Source organism: Nyctereutes procyonoides, unplaced genomic scaffold, assembly GCF_905146905.1.
Source record: "Nyctereutes procyonoides isolate TBG_1078 unplaced genomic scaffold, NYPRO_anot_genome, whole genome shotgun sequence".
Classification (NCBI taxonomy): domain Eukaryota; kingdom Metazoa; phylum Chordata; class Mammalia; order Carnivora; family Canidae; genus Nyctereutes; species Nyctereutes procyonoides.
The window spans coordinates 8,587,394-8,609,113 of record NW_026575033.1 but is presented as its reverse complement, the minus strand read 5'-3'; the positions used below and the strand labels follow the sequence as shown (position 1 = coordinate 8,609,113).

Genomic DNA, 21,720 nt, shown 5'->3' with positions numbered 1-21,720 from the left:
TAATCTGAAAGTACAGCCTTCTATGTGATACTGAACGAAAAGACCTAAGGTATCAATACTATTGAAATTACCATCATAAGCAACAGAAAATAAAATGACATCTGAAAAGGGATAATAGCACGAAGGTAATTACATATAGAAGTCTCACTGCACAGGACATAAATTATAGTAAAATCTCATCTGTAAATTAATTTCCAAATTACATTAGCTATTATTTATCCCTTGAAGAAAAAAATGTATGTTCAACTAAACATCTAAGAGACTACTTTGTATCAGGAACTATTCTGAATATGTGAAATACAATGATGAATGACATATACATCTTTTCCTCAAAGAGGATATAATGTAGTAGGAAACCAAGTTCTGCAAACAGAACATACTCATGATATAATAAATGCATACATAATTAAAGTACCAATGGGGCAGAGAAGGTGATTACAATTCTAAAGGAGTAAGTGTGCCTAGATGGAGAGAGAAAGAGGGGAGATGGAGGGAGAGGAAAAACATGTATGTAGAGGAATACAGGCACTGTGGTGTTATATGAAAACCACAAGTATTCAGTCTACCTTTTGTAGAGGGCTAACATTAAAGAGCAAAAGATGAGGCTTCAAATCAATGAAAAAAATAGTTCTATATCTAGACTTCATTCCATGGGCAATGAGGGAATTCCTGAAAGCTTCGAAATGAAAAAGTGAAAACAGGCAGACAAATTCACAGGACTCTGACAGTAATCCAGGTTAGTGTTTCTCAACCTCAGCACTAGAGACTTTGGATAATTCTTTGTTGTAGAGGCAGTCCTGTGCACTGTAGCATGTTTCGGCAGCATCCTTGGCCTTTAACCTCTAGATGCTAGTAGCACCACAGTTCCAGATGTGACAACCAAATGTGTCTTCCATGTCTCAGGGAGATACAACTGCCCCCATTTAAGAATCACTGGTGTAGGTGAAGGATGTGAAATGAAGGGGGCTGAAATGGGAATAGAACTAATAAGGTGTTGGGGAGAGACCTGCTAGATTAAAAACTAGAGGTGACTGAAAAATGGGGGCTAAGGAAACTGGAGAAGTCAAACAGAAGATAAGGCAATAAAAGAGAAAAACAAAATTTTATGGAAAATGTTTATTAAGCCCTAAAGTTATTACCCTAAAACGCTGAGATGTTATGACCCAAACCCCTCTACTACTCCAGAGCAAACAAAAGCAACAGCCCTCTTCCCTTTTCCTTAGCTTCCAGTAAGCCTTTCCTAGACCAATCCTGAGAATGTGAGAGTTAAAACAAAACAAAACAAAACAAAAATACAGATATGTCCCTTTATTGATCCTCCATTCCTGATAGCCTTTCCCATCCATGTATTTCTACTTATGGAATGGAAGCATTTGTAAATGTTCTGTCCTACTGGTAAATAACCAGCTAATTATTTATCCCCTTCTAGTCAAACAACTTTTACTTTAAGTCTCAAGATTTACTACAAGAGTGAATATCATTCTTCACAAAATCTAAATAAACAGTACAATAAGACAGTAGCTGAAAATAGTTTTACTCTTTACATTGAGCATTAAAAAAAAAAAACAGGTTTGTACAAGCCTAAAGTATTCAAGGATCCTTTTGTATTCAAACTGTAATGAATCTATGAATCTTCTGGAGATGTTATTAAAATAAGGATTCTAGGGACGCCTGGGTGGCTCAGTGGTTGAGCATGTGCCTTGGGCTCAGGGTGTGATCCTGGAGTCCCGAGATCAAGTCCCACATCAGGCTCCCTGCATGGAGCCTGCTTCTCCCTCTGCTTGTGTGTCTGCCTCTCTCTCTCTCTCTCTCTCTCTCTCTCTCTCTCTTTGTGTGTGTGTGTCTCTCACAAATAAATAAAATCTTAAAAAAGAAAAAAAAGGGGATCCCTGGGTGGCGTAGCAGTTTGGCGCCTGCCTTTGGCCTAGGGCGCGATCCTGGAGACCTGGGATCGAATCCCACGTCGGGCTCCCGGTGCGTGGAGCCTGCTTCTCCCTCTGCCTGTGTCTCTGCCTCTCTCTCTCTCTCTGTGACTATCATAAAAAAAAAAAAAAAAAAAAAAAAGATTCTGATTCAGTAGGCCTAGAGTGAAGCCTGAGACTCTGAATTTCTAAAAGCCTCCCAAGACTGCTAGTACTGCTGATCTGGTGACCACACTTTGAGTAGTCAAGTTCTAGAAAATGTCATAGAAAAGATCTAGGTAAGAAACAACTACTGGTCCAGACAGAAACTGAAGCCACCCCCTGAAATAGAGACAGAAGTTCAATAGTTCAACGTCCAAAATCTTGTAAAGCTTGACCTCGATACTTAGAGCCTTTAAGACCATTATTCATATAGTCCCCAGAACCCTGGCTCCTCAAAATATCTTACCCTGGTTCATAAAAGCCCTTTCCAATAGTTTAGATCTAAAGGAAATCCACCTTCATTCCTTACAATTGAGGTGAGTCTCTACGTCTGAAGAAAGAATGGTAAGAGCTAATTTTTAGGACTGTTTGAGTTCGAAAGCCTAAAAGTACACTTTTTTTTTAATTCAATCAACATTTCAGCATACGACTCTATGACCTTCTTCCTAGAAATACAAAAAAAGCTAAGATCTATTCTCTTCCCCTAAAAGTTCACAGTTTAGCCAAAGAAAAACCTATAAATGCCACACTTGTATAGTAAATGTAGTTAAAGCTATCAAGCAACAGACCGGTTTTTCAGTGCACAATTCTTTTGGTACAACTGCAAAACAACAATGCTTCTTAATACCAGCCATATGTTGTTTTATGCCATTATCTAATCAGTAATAAATTAGAAATCAAACTGTTATCCTAGTACAAAAAGCTTCCAATACTCTGAATTTTAAAAATCCCTTCTGAACATCAAAAATTGTGCTTTCACCTTTTATGTTCTGAAACAATGAATGATTTAAAGCTGCCATGATGGCTTAGCAGTTTAGCGCCGCCTTCAGCCCAGGGCGTGATCCTGGAGACCTGGGATCAAGTTCCACGTCAGGCTCCCTGCATAGAGCCTGCTTCTCCCTTTGCCTGTGTGTGTGTGTGTGTGTGTGTGTGTGTGTGTGTGTGTGTGTGGCTAATACATAAATAAAATCTTTAAAAAAATAAAATAAGTTGCTATGAATGACACTTCTGGATGATCTGCATTTTATTAGTCACAACATCTTCATATACTTAGAAAATAGTACAACATATATATGGATTATCACCTTTCAGACAATGCTAAGTAATTACATTAATTCATTACCTTTTGCTGTAATAACTCAGCAACCTACCTCCTGCCACTCCTGAGGATCTCAGGTCCACTAATGGAAATCTCTTGTCAAGAATTTACTATATATTAACTTGGAAATCAACCAGTATTTCTTTTATAACCCCTTCTAGCTCACAATGGTCTTCCATCAATTAATTAAACATCCTGGTATTTTAGTATATTTGTAATTATAAGAACTCAATATAAGATTGTAATTCCATTAATTCAGTGGTTGATCTAAAATTACTAAGAAATATTGACTACAAACTGAATAAAAGCATTTGAATTTTTAAAATAAAAAAATTAACTAATTTTCATATTATCATCAAGACAAGGAACTTCTTCCACCTAATTTATTACTTGGATTTTAAAGACTCCTACATCTAACTAATTTAGAATAGTAAATCCAGACTTATAAATCACTGTAGTGTAGGCTCCAATCATTTTTTTCTCCATAGGTAATGGAGAAAAACAGGAAAAACCAGCTGCAAAGATTATGTTGTATTTTGTCCTGTCATTCATTATCATTAACTGTGGGCTTTTTGTGAAAACATATTAGGTTCCTTAAGTTTTCACTGTTCAAATAAAAAGAGTAGGATGCAATAAGCAAGTCAGTCTATGGAAAAACAGACTCACTGTTAAAGGTTTAGGGGTAGGCAAACATCTGTAAACAAAAAAGACCTTTTAATTTGTGGAATCAATGTACAGGATGACAGGATGAAAACAGGATGGTGCTAAGTAAAAACTCATCTAAATTATAACAAATAAAGCAAAAAAGGATTTACATACACACACATATTTTTAAGCTCTATCATGAGTCAGTTCCCCAATGTTATCTGCATAAATTTAAGAAAGCCTACAAAGTAGTCATTACTTTAGTCTTTAAAACTTCAATAATGGGACATCTGCGTTCGGCTCAGGACATGAGATCCAGGATCAAGTTCTGCATCTGGCTCCTGCATGGAACCTGCTTCTCCTCCCTCTGTCTGTATCTCTGCCTCTCTCTGTGTCTCTCATGAATAAATAAATAAATAAATAAAATCTTTTAAAAAACTAAAAATAAAAAACAAAACCTCAATATTACAGTGGAGTTCTATGCCAATAAAATCAAGATCAGTTGGAATACTTTTGCTAAGCAAGGTCACATCCAATTTCAAAAGAACTAGAACACCAAACTGCAACTTATTTTATTCTTTTGCTTTAGAACAGAAATAGAATATAAAATGCAGAGAAATAAAATACCATGCCAAAGTTATTTTAGGTGAATGTGAATAAAAGTGTTTTTTTTTTAAAGTCATGGAAGTTATTTCCACAACAATCAGCTGTAATAATTTTTAAAGTTTTTATAAAATGTGTTTTCCATACCTTATCAAAACCAAAGATCAGGGCAGCCCGGTGGCTCGGCGGTTTAGCACCGCCTTCAGCCCAGGGCCTGATCCTGGAGATCGGGGATTGGTTCCCACATCAGGCTCCCTGCATGGAGCCTGCTTCTCCCTCTGCCTGTGTCTCTGCCTCTCTGTGTGTGTGTGTGTCTCTCTCTGCCTCTTATGAATAAATAAATAAAATCTTTAAAAAAAAACACCACCATCAAAGATCATGCTAAAATGCCTATTCACTTATTAGCAAATGGTTCCCTTTTTATTTATATGTGTACCCTTCCTTAAATTGAATCTGGAAATATAGCAGAGGCTCTTCAGGTCTGCTAAATAATTTACTTGATATTACTCTACTATAATTGAACTTAAGGTAGTGGTTAATCAAAAGTAACCTCACACACATTCAGAAACAGATAAACACATTTTAAAATTGCAGAATCATAGGCAGTAGAAGACTGGAACCACCACCATTTGATAAGTACATGGCACTATGCCAAGCACTTTCTATCCATTGAGGTATTTAATCATCATAATTCCGTGAGACTGGCATAATTATAGAACCACCTTTACAGATGAGAAAAGTGAGGCTTAAAAGAGATTAAAGTAACTTGCCTATAATCTCACAACTAACAAAATGTCGGGCTCTGGAGTCTATACTCTTAACTATGATATTCTGCCTCCAATTTGAAGGAATTTGTTTCATATTCTATAACACTCCTTTAACACAGTTCACTCTTAACACTATTCTAGCTAATCCTAAAATGACAAATACCAATTTCTAAATGAATCTCTCTACGAATCTAACCAGCATAAATGTGATCAATGAGAAACAAGAGCTACAGAGGTTCCACTCAACAAAATTAAATCAAGCAGCTCCCTGTCCCCATTTTCAAAATGAATGGAAAAAAATATTGGGAATTAAATAGAGCTGGGGAAATTACAGTTTAGGTTAAATTTAACTATAACTTAGGCTAGCATGTTTGTGGATGAGAATTCTAAACTCACCTCTACTAATTCATTACTGACTCCTACCTTCATAGGAAAATAATCACCAGTGATGCCAAACTATTAAGATCAGCTACTCCACTTTGTAACTACAATGACCAGAGAAGAGTAAAAAGAATGAGTTACTAGTTCCTAAATCCAAGCAGTAAATGCACCATAGGTTTACTAAATTGTCATTATTAGGTAAGAATTAACTCAAAACGAGATAAGGAAAAGCCAACAGTATTTAAACATTGTATATAAAATGCATGCTGTTTCAGTTCACATATTTAAATATGGTAAACCATCAAACACCAAACCACCACACACCTCTAAAAAAACAAAAAACAACAACAAAAACCCTCTAAAACAAAAATCTTTTATAATCAGTCAGGAGAACAAAATTCTCTTACAATCATAAATTTGGAAGATTCTTGACTCAACAAAAGCTAAGTGGTCACTGCAAACCAAGTAAACTCAAATACAGAATGTAGTCCATGGCTGAACTTTTGATTTGTTAAAACAAAATTTAAATTTAATTTAATTTGGAATTTAATTCTTTCCAAAGTGTATCTTGATCTCAACACAATCATGGAAGTCCAAGCTGGAGTACTCTTTATTTAGCAGGAAAACAAAATTAACTCATTCAAAGTTAAGCCCTTTTCTATAACAACTATCATATGTCTAAATAAGTTTGAGTCTAACATTGCTTGCATAGCAATTTAAAGAACAGGTTAAGACTAAAAGTAAAAACAACAGAATGTCACATTTAAATCTGACAATTAAAATGCAGAGAAGGTTTAGATCATATCCATTTGCAAAGTGAAGTTAATTACTATAGATCATTAGCAATAAAAATGACAGGAGATTAAAATTACATGAAAACAGTCCCTTCAATTTAAAAATCACTGATTCAGCAAATAGAGAATTACCATGTTATTTTAACAAAATGAGCTTAATATTTTTTCTTTTTATATGTACTTAATAAGAGACCATCAGAACATGTGTGACATTTTAAAAGTGACAGCATAAATCAGTTGTGAAACTCAAGACCAAAAACAAAATGGGAGGAGGAACTGAAACATCTGATAGAAGAGGTATAAATCTCTAACACACCATGCTTACAAAGCAATTTAAAAAGGATAGCCAATACAAAAAAAAAAAAATCCTAAAAAGGATAGCCAAATAGAAAAATGAGCAAAGGACATTAAAGACACACCAATAGCCAATTAACATAAATGAGAAGTTCAACAACACCAGTAATCAAATTTAAACGATGAGAGGTTTTTTTGCCTTATACAATGAAAAAGATACGAAATACTTTGACATCTCTGTGTTTTCAAGGCTGTTGGAAAACCAGCATCTATGAGTAGGAATATAAACATGTGCAACATTTATAAAAGGTTATCTGTCAATATCAAAAGTTTAATTATGTATTCTATCCTTAGAAATTGTGTTTATAGAAATTTTAACCGAGATAATCACATAAATGGAAAAAGAGAAAAAAAAAAAAAAGGAAAAAGAAACAGGCATAAGGTCAATGTTTCATGTCCCTCATTGCATATTGCCAGTAGCCTCTCTCCACTACCTGCTTTTCCCCTTATTGAAGACTCCTTTTATCTCTCATATTGCCTTCAATATAGACTTTTTGTTATCTCTAAAATGTAAATAATTATCTATATCATTCTAGATAAATTACTTGATCTCCCAAAACTTTCATTTCCCAACTCTATAAAATGAGAAAAATAATCTCTCTAAAAGACCTGTTGGGGTGATTAATATAAAATTAAAAACATTAATTTATGAAAGAAATATTTAAGTTTACCATATTCCCTGAAACAGATACAGAAAATCATTATCAACATAAACAAAATCAAGTTTCTATCTGTCTGCCACTACATTGTGAGAAGTCCCCAGAAAGATTTTCATCAAATTTGAAGCATGTGTTTGAGAAGCTGACAGCTATGTGGGAAGAAGTAAAAAAAAAAAAAAAAAGTTGGAGGAAGGCCTGAACAACTCAAAGAAAAGATGGACATCCTCTGAGCAGCTTCAATGGGCAATTATAATACAGCCAGATCCACAGTGAGCCGCAACAGATTATTTATTTATTAACAATAGTTAACAATTCCCAAACAACACTAGAATGGTTTGGCTAATATCATGTATTACTACAATGATAACTACCATTTATTGGGCACTTCTATGCTAGGAAATATATTTCATTTAGTCCCTGTAACAACTCCACATGGTAAGCACAAGGTATTATGAGCGAAAACCAAAGAGCTTAAAGACACAATGATAATCAGCGAAGAAATGGAGATTCAATTCAGACTGCCTGGCATCCAACCCCAAACCCTAGAACTTTAACCATTATTTAGCACCACTGGGTTATTACTATTCTTACTGTTTGATGTTTGAGAAAAATAAAAATTCACCAAGAGTGTATGAATAAGCTATAAATAGGAACCATAGGTGCTTCCTATAGGAACCTAGACTCCCAACAACTGAACCAAATCCCACAGAGACCCGTATGTGTCTCTAAATCTACAACTTCACCTACATCTGATTTAAGCTGGGATAGTACGTATTCCCACATCCTGGCAAATGGGGATGAATGGAGTTTTAGTCTACTCCAATAAAAGAAGAATAGCTCTGTTTAATTTGTAATTCTGAACACAATCCTTCATAAAATCATTACTCACATTATTATTTACTCATGAGTAAATACTGATGTGGCTGACCTACAAATCTAAACACTAAGTAAAACAGTATTTGAGAACATCTACAAGAAGTTCAGAAACTGTAGTTTTACAAGTGAAGTTTTTATATTGCAATTTCCATAAAGATTTCAGTTATTTTTCACTATTTTCTCCTTTTATTTTTCCTGAGATCAGTATTTGATGTTCCAAAATAAACCTAAACATTGGAGGGGATTTACATTCCAAATTGTCTCTACCATAATTCTATTAATTTCTCCAAATTTACTTTAGTCTTCTCCATAAAAGAATCCTATTACAAATGCTCTCCAGTTTCCTTGTTACTCCATATTTTGTTCCCTAGACTACAACAGTGAAAAAGTCTTCTTTCGAAGATATCAGAACAAAAATTTTACATGAAAAAATTTAAATGTCAAATTAATCAGAAAACATACAATGTGTGTCACCAGTAAATTCTGTAATAAAGACGGCTAAAAGAGGAACATATGCTTTTGAGGTAGAAAAGAGTGGGAAGGAGGTTCTAAACTGAGATAAAGTACGGAAGGAAGCAGAAAAAGTATTGCTAGTGAACTTTGACCTCAAACAGAATAATCTAGAACTGGACCTCCACAACCTACATCTCACAAATAAACCACCAGCAAATAAGCCAAATCCCTTCTGATCCTACTTCCCTCATCCTAACAGTTTTATAATCAAGAACAGAAGAAATAAACATGATACATCAGAAATCTCTGTCCCTTAAGCCTTTCCAAGACGTTAACTTGTTATTAAAACCTTAAAAATTTACAAAAGTGAAAATCTATTATCCCAATACTAGAAATAAAATGCAAATGTCCAGGTGAAGCTGCATACTGATTGTAACATCATCGAGAAAGTACAACAAAAACAAGAAGTGTAAATGACAGGCATCAGAGCCTTTTTTGCTTTAATGGGGTGGGGGTGGGGGGGTTTGAATAGGAAAAGGACTCTTGATGGCTTAAAAAAGGGCAAAGAAAGGCTAAGAAAGATATAAAAGGGGAGGCCAATAATGCCAAATACAAATTCTGAAGGCTTCTCACTCTGCTTAGGATTTGTCTGAATCATCTCAGGTTGCCCTGCATTCACAGCTTAGCAAGAATACCTAGCGAGAGGTCATAGTAGTGATTCACTTCATTTATGCATATCTGTATCTCAACATCTAACTTTGTTATAAACATGCTTTCTTCCCAAAGGATTCTTACCCAAAATTATCCTATTCTCTAGATCACACTTGTGATTTGGGGTTACTCTCACCTCTTTTTTGTTCAGGCCAGTTTGCAGCTTCATCTATCTTGCTGTTAAGGTTTCCTCACGTATTAATAACTCTCCAACAGATTAGCTCCCATTTTCACCAAAACTCCATTTCCAGTGTTTTGAGGGACTTATCTCACCCAGAGAGTACACAGCTATAATTCAATTACAACCACTGCCACTCTTGGCCAACAACAGTTTTACACATTTTCAAACAATGGTTACTTTCCCTAGCTATAGTATTAAGTATATCTAATATAGAAAAAAAAAAAAAGTCAGTGCTTCTCAAATATCAGTTGTGAAAAATCACTTAATAATTTCCTAAATATCACAGCTGTATACTTAAATAAAGTAAAAGTGAGTCACTAGGAAAATGAGCACAGTTGGATGTTGCAGTATTATCAAATTATAGAAGTTTCTAAAACTGTACTTTGTTTTTTAACTTAACTCCCTATAGGCAGGTCACAAACAATTTTAGGACCAGCACTGGTCCCTGGACATGAGCAGTAGTCCCTAATGCACGTATTCTCATTATACAACTCTTCAGGAAGTTTTTCACACATCTAGCAACAAGAAAGCAGCCCAAATAGCTATGAACCTGTTTAATATTTGTTTTTCACATCCCACATTTTACTCCCACCAGTCCCTATAAATCTAAGGCCCTCAGTCATAGTCTCTTAGCTCATCTATGATAGAAATTAAAAGTTTGAGCAGCCCTGGTGGCTCAGCGGTTTAGCGCCGCCTGCAGCCAAGGGTGTGATCCTGGAGACCTGGATGGAGTCCCGAGTCCCACGTCGGGCTCCCTGCATGAAGCTTGCTTCTCCCTCTGCCTGTGTCTCTGCCTCTCTCTCTCTCCTCTCTGTGCATTCTCATGAATAAATAAATAAAATCTTAAAAAAAAAAAAGTTTGAAGATCCTATTTGTAATCAAGCAATATCTTCTGATTGAGTCTTTGCTTCTACATATTCCTCAACTTCAAAAAACCCAACTCAAAATATCTTTTCACCATAAACGCTTCTGCATCTAGAGAATTCTCTGCTACTTAGCAATCACCAGATGTTTAAATTAGCACTAATTAATATAAGTAGATTCATGTATTGCCTCTTCCACTAGATTTGAGAAAAGCAGCAAAAACATCAATCCATTCTTGTTAAATTTTCCACATAACACACAGTAAGTCTAAACAGTTGACTGACCTGATCCCAATAATTCACATAACCCTCAAGCAAAATGCAGCATACCTGGCCCAAGGATTGGCCCACTGAGATTTCCAGAAAATAATCTAGCTATGAAATAGTAGTAGGTATGGCCTAACTATCTGTTCTCTAGTATCATTATGAAATAAAATGTCTCTGAATAATCATGATAGCCTGCCTAGATCAACCTAGAATTATATTTACATAAATTTTAGTTACTTCCACTAAAATTGCATCATTAAACAGACATTAAGAATTACTACAAAAAGAAAGAAAGAAAGAAAGAAAGAAAGAAAGAAAGAAAGAAAGAAAGAAAGAAAGAAAGAAAGAAAGAAAGAAATTACTACAACAGGGCAGCCTGGGTGGCTCAGCGGTTTAGTGTCGCATTCAGCCCAGGGCCTGATCCTGGAGACCCAGGATTGAGTCCCACGTCAGACTCCCTGCATGGAGCCTGCTTCTCCCTCTGCCTGTGTCTCTCCCTCTCTGTCTCTCTCTGTCTCTCATAAATAAATAAAAAGAAATTACTACAACAAAGGAAAGTCTACATATGCCTTCAATTCACAACATGCAGCATGTAATACTCTTATGCTAAGAGTTTTTCTAATACAAAGAAATTTTAAACCTCAATTCAACCATTAACAATGCAACCTGTACCAACATAGATTCCCAACTATACAGTCTGCTGCTAGGAAAAAAAAAAATCTCTTATGTCTCTTCAAAAGTGGCAAGAAAATATGGTCCTTCTAAGCTCCAGCTGCTTAAAGCCTGGTGGTGTCCAAATCCCATGAACAAATAAAACACCTTCGGGAACCCTGCTGTTTGGCTGGCTGGCCACCCAGCCTCACCAGGCCCTCCGGCACCCTGGCACACAGGGTCCTGGGTGCTCAGCCCATACCTTCGTTCATTGAAGGGAAGGTGAGACCCTAAGCACGTTCCTTCCCGCCCAGAAAAGCTTCTTGATGCCCCTGCTGAAGAACATGTGTTAGTTCAGTTATAGTTCATTACTGTCCAGCTGCTGAAATGCCCAAGCCCCGGCTCCCCCAGGAGACCGGGAGTGAGCACATGCATCTCAACAGGTCTCAACCGCCTTATTTTGCTGGTTACTGAATTTGAGAAAATCTTTTTTGCCCTGTTGTTCATCCATTTGTAGAAATTTTCAGATCTCTATTAGCTACTTACTGGAGACCTGAAGATATTTTCCCTTATAAGATGGACTTTCTCAAAATCCGAGGACTGCTCGCTTGGTATATTTTAAATGTTTATGTTTAATTTTTAAATTTTATTTAAGAGGATTAAAGCCCTACTATGTTTAAAAAAAAAAAGTTCACTATGTGAACTCTGAATTTCTAAGTAAAGACTAAACATGTAGATACTTTCAGTTTAGAGACACTGAGTTTTAAAGATGAAAGACACCACAGCAATCATCCAGGCCACATATAGCACTTCATGGATATAAAGATTACACCCCAGGAAGATGGCCCAAAGTCACAAAACTAGAGATCCAGGACCTCAAAAATTGCAAGAGAGTGCTCATTTTACTTTATTAATTTGCTTCCATTCCAAATACTGAGGTCACATTGGTAGTGCATTTCCTTTAATACTTTCCTTTACTAAAATGAATTTTAAAAGAATGGGCACTATATCCTCCTTTTTCCAATCTCCAGAAGTTTTTACTCTTTACTCAGAAACAAATGACAGGAGCTCTAACTCATATACTTCAACTTTACAGTATAGTCCATTAAACCCTCATATTAGGAACACTTTTAAGTGTTTATGTGCCATCCTAGCTTTACTTTCTACTCATACATCAGAAATGTGACTTATCACAATTAATTGATTATTAAAAATGAGAAAAAGCGATTAAGGGGACCCCTAAGACTACTTAAGGGCTTTGATTTTTCCTTACAGTAAATAGCTCCAGATAATTTTATTTCTATCTTGTATCTGCTTTTCAGCATTTCATAGTTTCCTTCCATATTAACAGAAGTGACCAGTTGTCACTTCTCACTATTGCCAATGAGTCAGCCTCTATCCAATTCTATTCCACTTCCACTATATGGATTCAGAAACTACATAATCTAATTTATGAGAATAGCATGTAAAGCAAGAGTAAATGTGTTCCTGATGACAGCCCAAAAAGTCTATAAAATCAAGCCTACACATTTTAGTTTATCATTAAAAGCATTTTGTAGTTACCTCCTTGATCTTATCTGTTTCAAAATGTAGATAACAGTAGGTACATATGGTATTGATGTCATTTATACCTGACATAATTCTTGAGAATATCTAGTCTTCTTGAATTTCATTTTATACTACCCTCTGATCAGATACTTCCTAAGTGCATCTTAAACTTCTATCAGTTTCCTAAAATTAATATTCTTTATATGGGGAGGGGTCTTTTATCCATTAGTTAGGAAACTGAATTAGTTATAACACTGTAGAAATTTCCACCAAAATTTAACCTCCTGAACATCTTTAGCTGCTACTGATCCTAATCAAAAATACCACTTTCTCTAGATTATTATTACTATTAACATAATGATACTTGTTAAGACTCAAAGGCATCAAACTACTACATAATTTTATTTCTCCTTGTCATAGAACTAGTCCCTATAAAATACTTCAAAATCTATGTAAGGCCTATCAACCTCTATTTCAAATAAAATTAAATGAAATTTCTAACATAAAGAGATTTTAAACTGTTTTTAAACAGGTGAACCAATTCTGAAAAGTTGAAGATTTTTAAGGTTGCCTTGTAATTAGCATTCATATTAGGGGAGAAATCTTTGAAATTTAGACAAAGCAGTCAAAAAATAAAGTTAAACACGATCAGTATGCCTATAAAGGGTCACATTATCAGGAACTACAACATTAAATTAGATGTTTTCTTAAAAACAGAATACATTAAGATAAAGAAAATGAGCAAAAATAAGAAAGATTTCATCCCTTCACATAAAAAAATCTCTATTTCATGTACAAAGACAAATAAAATTCTACATATATGAAATATACAAGGAAAAAGGCAAACAAAAGAAAAACATCATAATCCATAAAAAGACCCCCCAACTTAAGAGAACATTGACCATTATATAGATGATGACCCCAGTATCACCTTTATATTCCATTTAGTCTCATGTAAGTTTCAACTTCACCTACCTTTCTTCTCTGAGAGATGTTGAGGGCACCAAAATCATTAAACAAGGATGAAGCAGGTGAAGTTAGAGGATCTGGAAGGTAAGTTACATAAGTTTCCACACAGACAACTCAAGTAACCCACAAATGTAATAAATATTTAATTTGACAATGCTTATGACAGTAACAAAAATCATATACCACAGTAATAGATTCAATGCTTAAATTCAATGCTTAAATTAAAAAACATATAGTGGATGTTCAAATATTTTCTAAGTGAATGAAACACAAATTGGAGAATATGTCTCTCAGCCAGTATTCACTACACATCTAATCAGAAGCTATATGGATCAGGATGCATCTGTTTGCTTAGAACCAAAAGAACAATCAAACAAATAAAGAAAAGATGACTCTTTATCATGTTATTAAGAATGTGTTTATGAAGAAAGTAAGTCTACTATAGTAAATGTTTGTATGTTTGAGACCAAATCATGAGAAAAATTATAAGGGGTGGTGAGGTGGGAGGGACAGTAAACCATACTTTGAGTGACTAGACTTGGATTTTAACACTTAGGCAAGGCCTTAAAACCATCTACTCCAGAGAAGAATTTTTTTAAAGTTTTTCACCAGTATTTTATATTCTAACTACAAATAGAGGTAAATTTAAGTTTTTAAAGATGGAAATACTACATGTTTCAAAACACAAACATAAAATTCAAAGACTTTATGGTTTCAAAGTTCTGTTACTCTGTGACCAGAAATTACAAATAAAAGTGTATCTCTAAATTGTTTTTCACTTAATACATCAGAAGAGTTTTTGAAAAGGTATGCATAATATACATGGAAATACTTTATTTTCAATTCTGAGTTCCAGTTAATCTTATGTCTCTCATTAAATTATCTACAAATGCTAAAAACCATAGTAAATGTTCTCATTTAAAGGAACCTTAAATCTCTTCATAATGCAGTATAGATTGCTACTTAATTTCTCCAGCTTCACCTGCCTGAATTTTCATAGTCTGGTCCTTCATTAGAATTAACAACAATTTAACAATGCTAAGAAAAAGCAGCTAATAAATTAACAAGATGTAAGATATTTTTATGTAATTTATACATTCAAGGCACTTATAAAAATAGGTAATATTCATCCTTTATTCTACTTTTGATAGCATTTAAAAGACAACATATAAACTATGGGAATGCTAAAAATATTATTATGCTACAAGTCAGTTTCTAATAATTTTATTCAACGTTAAAATGTTCTTTCTACAGCAAAAAAAAGTTGACACATCCAAATAGTGATAGAAATTTGATACACACCCATAAAATGTCCATCTCAGAAAATAATCAACATGCAAATTCCTATTCTCCCCATTAATAATTGATAACATCTTACTGATGCAGAGTATTAACACTCAATTGTTACATATTTTTAAGAAACCATTTTTGAACATTTTTTTTAACATTTGTTTTTAAATAGGATACAAAAGACACTTGGAAATTTCCTATCAAAAGCCATAAAAATGACCATAATCTTTGAAATAGTAACTCCATGTCTAAGAATGTTTCCAAAAGCATATGTCTTGAATATGAATACAGATTCATACACACAGTCCAATATTAGAGTATAATACTTTAAAAAATAGTTTAAAAAAAGCTTAGTAAATTATGAAAATAATAGAATTCAATTTATAATGATCAAGACAAGAAATACTCATGTATAATTTAAAAGTATACCTAATGCAACCTTAAGTATTATATCATGTGTATATTTAGGTAAGTATTATTACATTCTCAGACATAAACATTTTGTGGAGTTATACGGAATCCAAATAATAGTTACTTGAGTGTGAAAATAATAGATCATTCTTATTCTCTTCCCTATACCTGTTTAAAATTTTCAAGACTTCTAAAATGAACATATGGTTTTTAGGGTCAGAAATATAAAACAGAAAAAGAGACCAAGTCTTACCATGGCCTGCATATGGCTTGGCACTGTCATTTAGAAGGCTTGGGGAACTGCTACTATTAGTCATTCTCTGAAAAACAAAATAGATACACATAGTATCACTGAGAAATACAGAATTCAGAATATTCAACAAATTCAGACTGATTTTTCTGCTCTCACCCAGTTCTCACATGACTGACACTCTAATCCTCCTATAAATGTTGCCACATGGATTACAACAATTCATGTAAAAATTTCCAAATACTCTAACATATTAAATAAAAATTTTACTCACTAGCTAGATATTTAAAACCAAAGTTGCACACCTAATTTGAATTTACACTTCCATAACTTATTATGATCGGGCAACAAACATGACTATTAAGTCTCTTTGTCTAAAAAATATAAAATTCCAGTATCCATCTGAGAAGATGTGAAGTGATAATGTATAAAGTCAATAAATGCTTTCTAACATCCTCTCCCAAACCATATTACCATTCATACACCTTACAGATTCTATAGGAATCAGGCTATTCTCTGTTTTCTAAACATGTTCCATGTTTTTATGTACTCCATTGCCTCTAGTCTCTCCATCCTGAAAGGCCTTCACTCCATACCCATAAAACACAGAAAACATAGATGAAATAGTCTCTCCATCTATCCTCTACATACTCCACTGTCATCCCACCCCATTCCCCCCTGAAAGCTCACCCTGAATCCAACCCTATCCCATCTAACTTCATCACCTCCTAAACCTTACCTCCTAACTCAACAAATTTATGAATAAATGAAGACTCTAGACATCCCCCACCACACTGGAATAAACTTCACTGTTTAGTGCCATATTCATACTAAAGATACCTGCATCAAGGGATACTTTGTTTCCACTGGGCTTCCAAATCCATTGACTCCAATAAAGCTGGTGCTGAAATAGGAATCTGTGAGACTGGTATCAGTTAAAGCACCTCCATCTATTCCAGGAACTGAAATATAAGGAAGATTCAAGTATTTTAACCATTTAAAAGCACAAAATATTGATGCAGTTTCTATGTCTCTAAATAAATTTTAAAGTCTCAAATCTCTGTCACATTTATTTTTATTTATCTGTTCATAACAAAAGGCAGGACCAAATAAAATTGGCTCAGCTCTAAAAATTTGTTCAACAATGCTCAAATTGACTGATTTCTTTCCCAGAGATACAGTAATTTATTTTATATTAGTTATGTAAGCACCACCAAGCATAACATGAAGGAACAAACCACACTTGCATTTCATTTTCCCATCGTTTTCTTTCTTTAATTTATAAGAAGACAGTAGAATATAACACACTAAAAAAAAAAAAAAGAATAAAACACACTGCCATTTCTCCTGTGAATCTTCATGAGAAACAGATGTAAATTTCTCAGGACTGTTTCTCCTAACACATCTTATGAAACAGACCAGCAGTCTCATATATTAACTCTTAATTCAGTAAGAACAATTCTGCAGATGTAGCAATGGGACAGAGTTCAAGAATATAGACAAGCTGTTGATTTTAGGACAGATGAATACAGAATGACTGTAACTAGTAGGACAAGCCATGATCTATCAACAAAGTAATGGACAATATGTTGTAGACGCTACCTCCCAGTAACTACTTGGAATACTGCTATCTTCCAAGCTGCCAGTTAAATATAGTCATATGCTTTACAAATCAGCTGAGCTTCAAGTAGATTGTCCTCTTCTAGGAACAACCTCTAAGAATCACTGAAACCACTCCAACCCACCCCCACCCCCACTAAGTAGAAAACTAAACTAAATGCTAATGGTTGAATGTAGGCTGCTAAGATCTGAATGTCTGTATACCCACAAAATTCCTATGTTGAAATCCTAACCCCCAAAGACAGGAGGTGCTTAGGTCATGGGAGTGAAGCCCTCAGGAATAAAATTAATGTTCTTATAAAAGAGACCTACAGAGATCCTAGCCCCTTCAACCAAGTGAGAAGCAACAAGAAAGTACCTATTTATGAACCAGGAAGTAGATTCTTGCCAACCCCCTCATGAAATCTACCAGTGCTATGATCATGGACTTTCTAGCCTCCAGAACAGTGAGAACAGTGAGAAATACATTTCTGTTGTCTACCCAGTGGTATTTTATTACAGTGGCCCAAACTGACTAACACATAGGGATTCTTAGAAAGAAGCCTGAGGTAACTTTTAGTCTCTATTTTTAAGATTTCTCAAAATGTCCACAATTAAAATGTATTCCTTTTACAAGTACAAAAAGCTTAGTTTTAATGGTTCATATCTTTTAAATTAGTGTTTACAATTTCAGATATGGCTGAAGAATATAATCAGAAACACCTAAAGATTTTTTAAATTTTTTTATTTTATTTTTTTTCACCTAAAGATTTATATGTGAAGTTGTTCATCAATATGTCCATTTACACACAAGTATTAAAGTATTATTTTAATAACGAATTAGACATAATGTAAAATGCCCAACAATACAAAAAAGTAAATTCTAACATATCCTTTGAAAGAATACTATGAAATTATTTAAAAATCATAAAATTAATGTCTGCGATTTATTTAATACTCCAGCAAATCAAAAACTGGGAGGGGAGACAAAATAAAAACTAGCAAAATGCTGGTCCGTGTTGAAGCTGACAGGGGATTATTATATTCTTGTCTTTACTTTTATCAAAGTTTAAATTTTTCTATAATAAAAGGTTGTAGAAAATGAGAATAAATAATGGTATATAACATAACTGTTTATAATGTAAAGTGAAAAGGGAATGCATTTTTGTTTATAGTATGAAAATTAGTATGCTTACATATATACACAGATTAAAATTTTAGTATATATTCTTATAATCTTGTGTCATTTGGTTGATTGGGAAAAGTTAGTCTTATCTCGTATTACTTTTCTATAATGTAATTATTTTCATAATGATGATGATGACAATGACAGAAATCCATAAAGGGAGAAGAAGCTCCTATATTCTATCAAAACCCTTACAGCATCTATTATTTACCTTTTCCAATTAAAATAAAATGGTTTTCAAAAATAGAATATAATTTCAGTGTCAAATTATTTTTAATATAGCATTTTTATTTCAATGTTTTCAAATTTCAAATCTAATTTTCTCTTTTCTTCCTATGTTATATAGAAGCTAATGCAGTAAAACTATATTAAACACACCAGAATTTAAGTATCTATGGTCAATGTCTTACCTTAGATTTCTTTTTTTTTTTTTTTACCTTAGTAGATTTCAAGCAAGATTCACTGGACTAAAAATAAGCACCTAAGCATAACAAGATATTTGCAAAACAAATGAATATATTTTCAAAGAAAACATATGCATGACCAACAGGCACATGAAAAGATGCCTGGTATCACAAATCATCAAGAAAGTACAAATTAAAACCATAATGAAATAATCCCTCACACCTGTTGGAAGAGCTATTATCAAAAGATAGAGATAACAAGTTTTGTAGAGGCCATGGAGAAAAGAGAATCCTGACCACTGTCAGTGGGAATGTAAATTGGTGCAGCCACTATGGAAAATAGAATGGAGGTCCCTTAAAATTTTAAAACAGAACATATGCTTCAGCAATCTTACTTCTGGGTAAAGTAGCCTCCCCTCCTCACTACCCAACCCCTCTGAGGTTTTGCTTTCCATAATTACCCACAGTAAACCTCAGTCAACTACAGGAAAGTATATACATACATATACACACACGTACACAATATTTCTCAGTCATAAAAAAGAAGGAAATCCTGACATTTATGACATCATGGATAGACCTTGAGGGCATTATGCTAAGTGAAATAAGTCAGAGAAAGACAAACACTGATGTCCTCACTTACATGTAAATATAAAAGGTCAAACTCAAAGAAATAGAACAGTGGTTGCCAGGGACTGAGATGTGGGAGAAATGGGGAGATGAGAAAGTTCTGGGAATCTAATAATGTACACTGTAATTAACAAAACTGTATTATATACTTGAAAGTTGTTAGAAGAGTGGAGTTTAAAAGTTATCACAACACAAAAAAAGTAATTATGTGATAGGATAGAGGTGTTAACCAACCTTATGTGGTAATCATTTTGTAATATATATTTGTATCACATCGTCACTGTACACCTTAAACTTACAGAAGTTATATGTCAGTATCTCAATAAAGCTGAGAGGGAAAAAATTCCACACATATATTTATATTTAAATTTTCCTGTTTTAGAAAGAAGAGAATGGGATTTGATACTTCCAAGGGAGGTCAGGAAAATCATGAACCTATGATACATTATTCTATTCTACATAGATCATGAAGATATTAATCTTTTTTTAAAATTACTAAGGACAGACAAATATCCTACTTTATAAGATGCACAAAGAGAAAAGGCATATAGAACACATTTAAAGTTTTAGGGCATGTTAATAGACTTTAATTACCAAAATTAGATAATTAAGAACTTTTCACTCCTTCAACCCCTTATTTTTTCAATCAACTTTTAAGTAAACTTTATACCATCTCTATGGAATAATAATTTGCAATGCACTATAAGTAAGGCTTACTATTTCTATGAAAGTTCTATTATCAGGACACCTGGGTGGCTCAGGAGTTGAGCGCCTGCCTTCGGCCTGGGTGTGATCCTGGAGTCCCAGGATCAAGTCCCACATGGGGCTCCCTGCATGGAGCCTGCTTCTCTCTTTGCTTATGTCTCCGCCCCTCTGTCTGTGTGTCTCTCATGAATAAATAAATAAAATCTTTAAAAAAAAAAAGTTCTATTATCATCTCTATTATTATAATAATAGAATACAGAATAATAAATAATCAATTCAACAATCACTGTGTAGATATGAACCTCACTCTGAATGACAACTGTGGCAAGGTTGGTATTATTTTATTTTGCAGTTAAGCAAACTAACTGATTTAGGGAGATGAGAAAAGCTAGTAAGTGACAGAACTGGGATCATGGCAATTAAGAGAGGGAATTAGAAATCAAAAGATGAAATTTCAAGCCTGCAGTTTTAGAATACTGAGACATTCAAACTTTGAACCAAAGGATCTTTACCTAAAGAATCAGAACTTCTACATCTGTCAGCAGTTACCTCGCTGTTGTTAACATATAAATATGCATGATGATAACTCACTAAAAAAAAAAAAATCCTCACAGCTTAACTAAATAAATGCTCTCCTTCATCTTCAGGCTTGTTGCCTCTTGATGAAATGGGTTTAATGTTCCAAAAACATCACAATAAATCAATGTTACCCAAAGGGAATTCTAAAGTCAAATAAATTTGGAAAAGACTGGAAACAGTAAAAGTAAACCCATTTCTTCACTACATAATTTCTCAGAGCCTATGTCTACATATAATGTCAACTGTGACAATTTCAAAAGGAGAGTACTTCCCAAATGTGTGTAAGGAATCCTTTCTACATGAGCTGCTTGAGGGGTCGTGAGTCCCATAGAACACACTCTACAAAAAGTGACCCCTGAAAATACTGTATAGTTTTCCTCTGCCAAAAAGGACATCAAAGAGAAAATACTGCCAAAGGTTACCCAATGTGATGAAATCCAAACTTCTTAGTCGGATATTAAAAAGCCCTCAACAATCTGTTCTCAATCCATCATTTCCCAAAGGTACTAGGTTTGAGTCTCAGTTCTACCACTCACTAGCCACAAAGTCTTAGGCAAAATGCTTATAAAATGTAGATTATACCATTACTTGTAAAATGAAATTCATTACATCTACTCTGCATACTTCAATGAAAAATTATGAAAAACAATGAAACAGTATCTGGTAAGAATCCTGATGGTTGCACAACTCTACAGTGTAATCTACCAAAAACTGAACTGTAC

The 21,720-nt window shown here is 34.1% G+C and overlaps 1 protein-coding gene across 7 annotated transcripts in view; it reads right to left on the bottom strand.

Moving 5' to 3' along the window:
- PAN3 (poly(A) specific ribonuclease subunit PAN3) overlaps positions 1 to 21,720 on the bottom strand; it is a 137,020-nt gene that overhangs the window by 98,553 nt on the left and 16,747 nt on the right. For all 7 annotated transcript variants that reach the window (XM_055317199.1, XM_055317198.1, XM_055317201.1 and 4 more), the window contains exons 2-4: positions 16,736 to 16,857; positions 15,899 to 15,965; positions 13,951 to 14,021 (exon numbers count right to left, since the gene is read on the bottom strand). In XM_055317199.1, the coding sequence (XP_055173174.1) occupies positions 13,951 to 14,021; positions 15,899 to 15,965; positions 16,736 to 16,857 (260 nt within the window). The remainder of the gene's footprint in view (positions 1 to 13,950; positions 14,022 to 15,898; positions 15,966 to 16,735; positions 16,858 to 21,720) is intronic.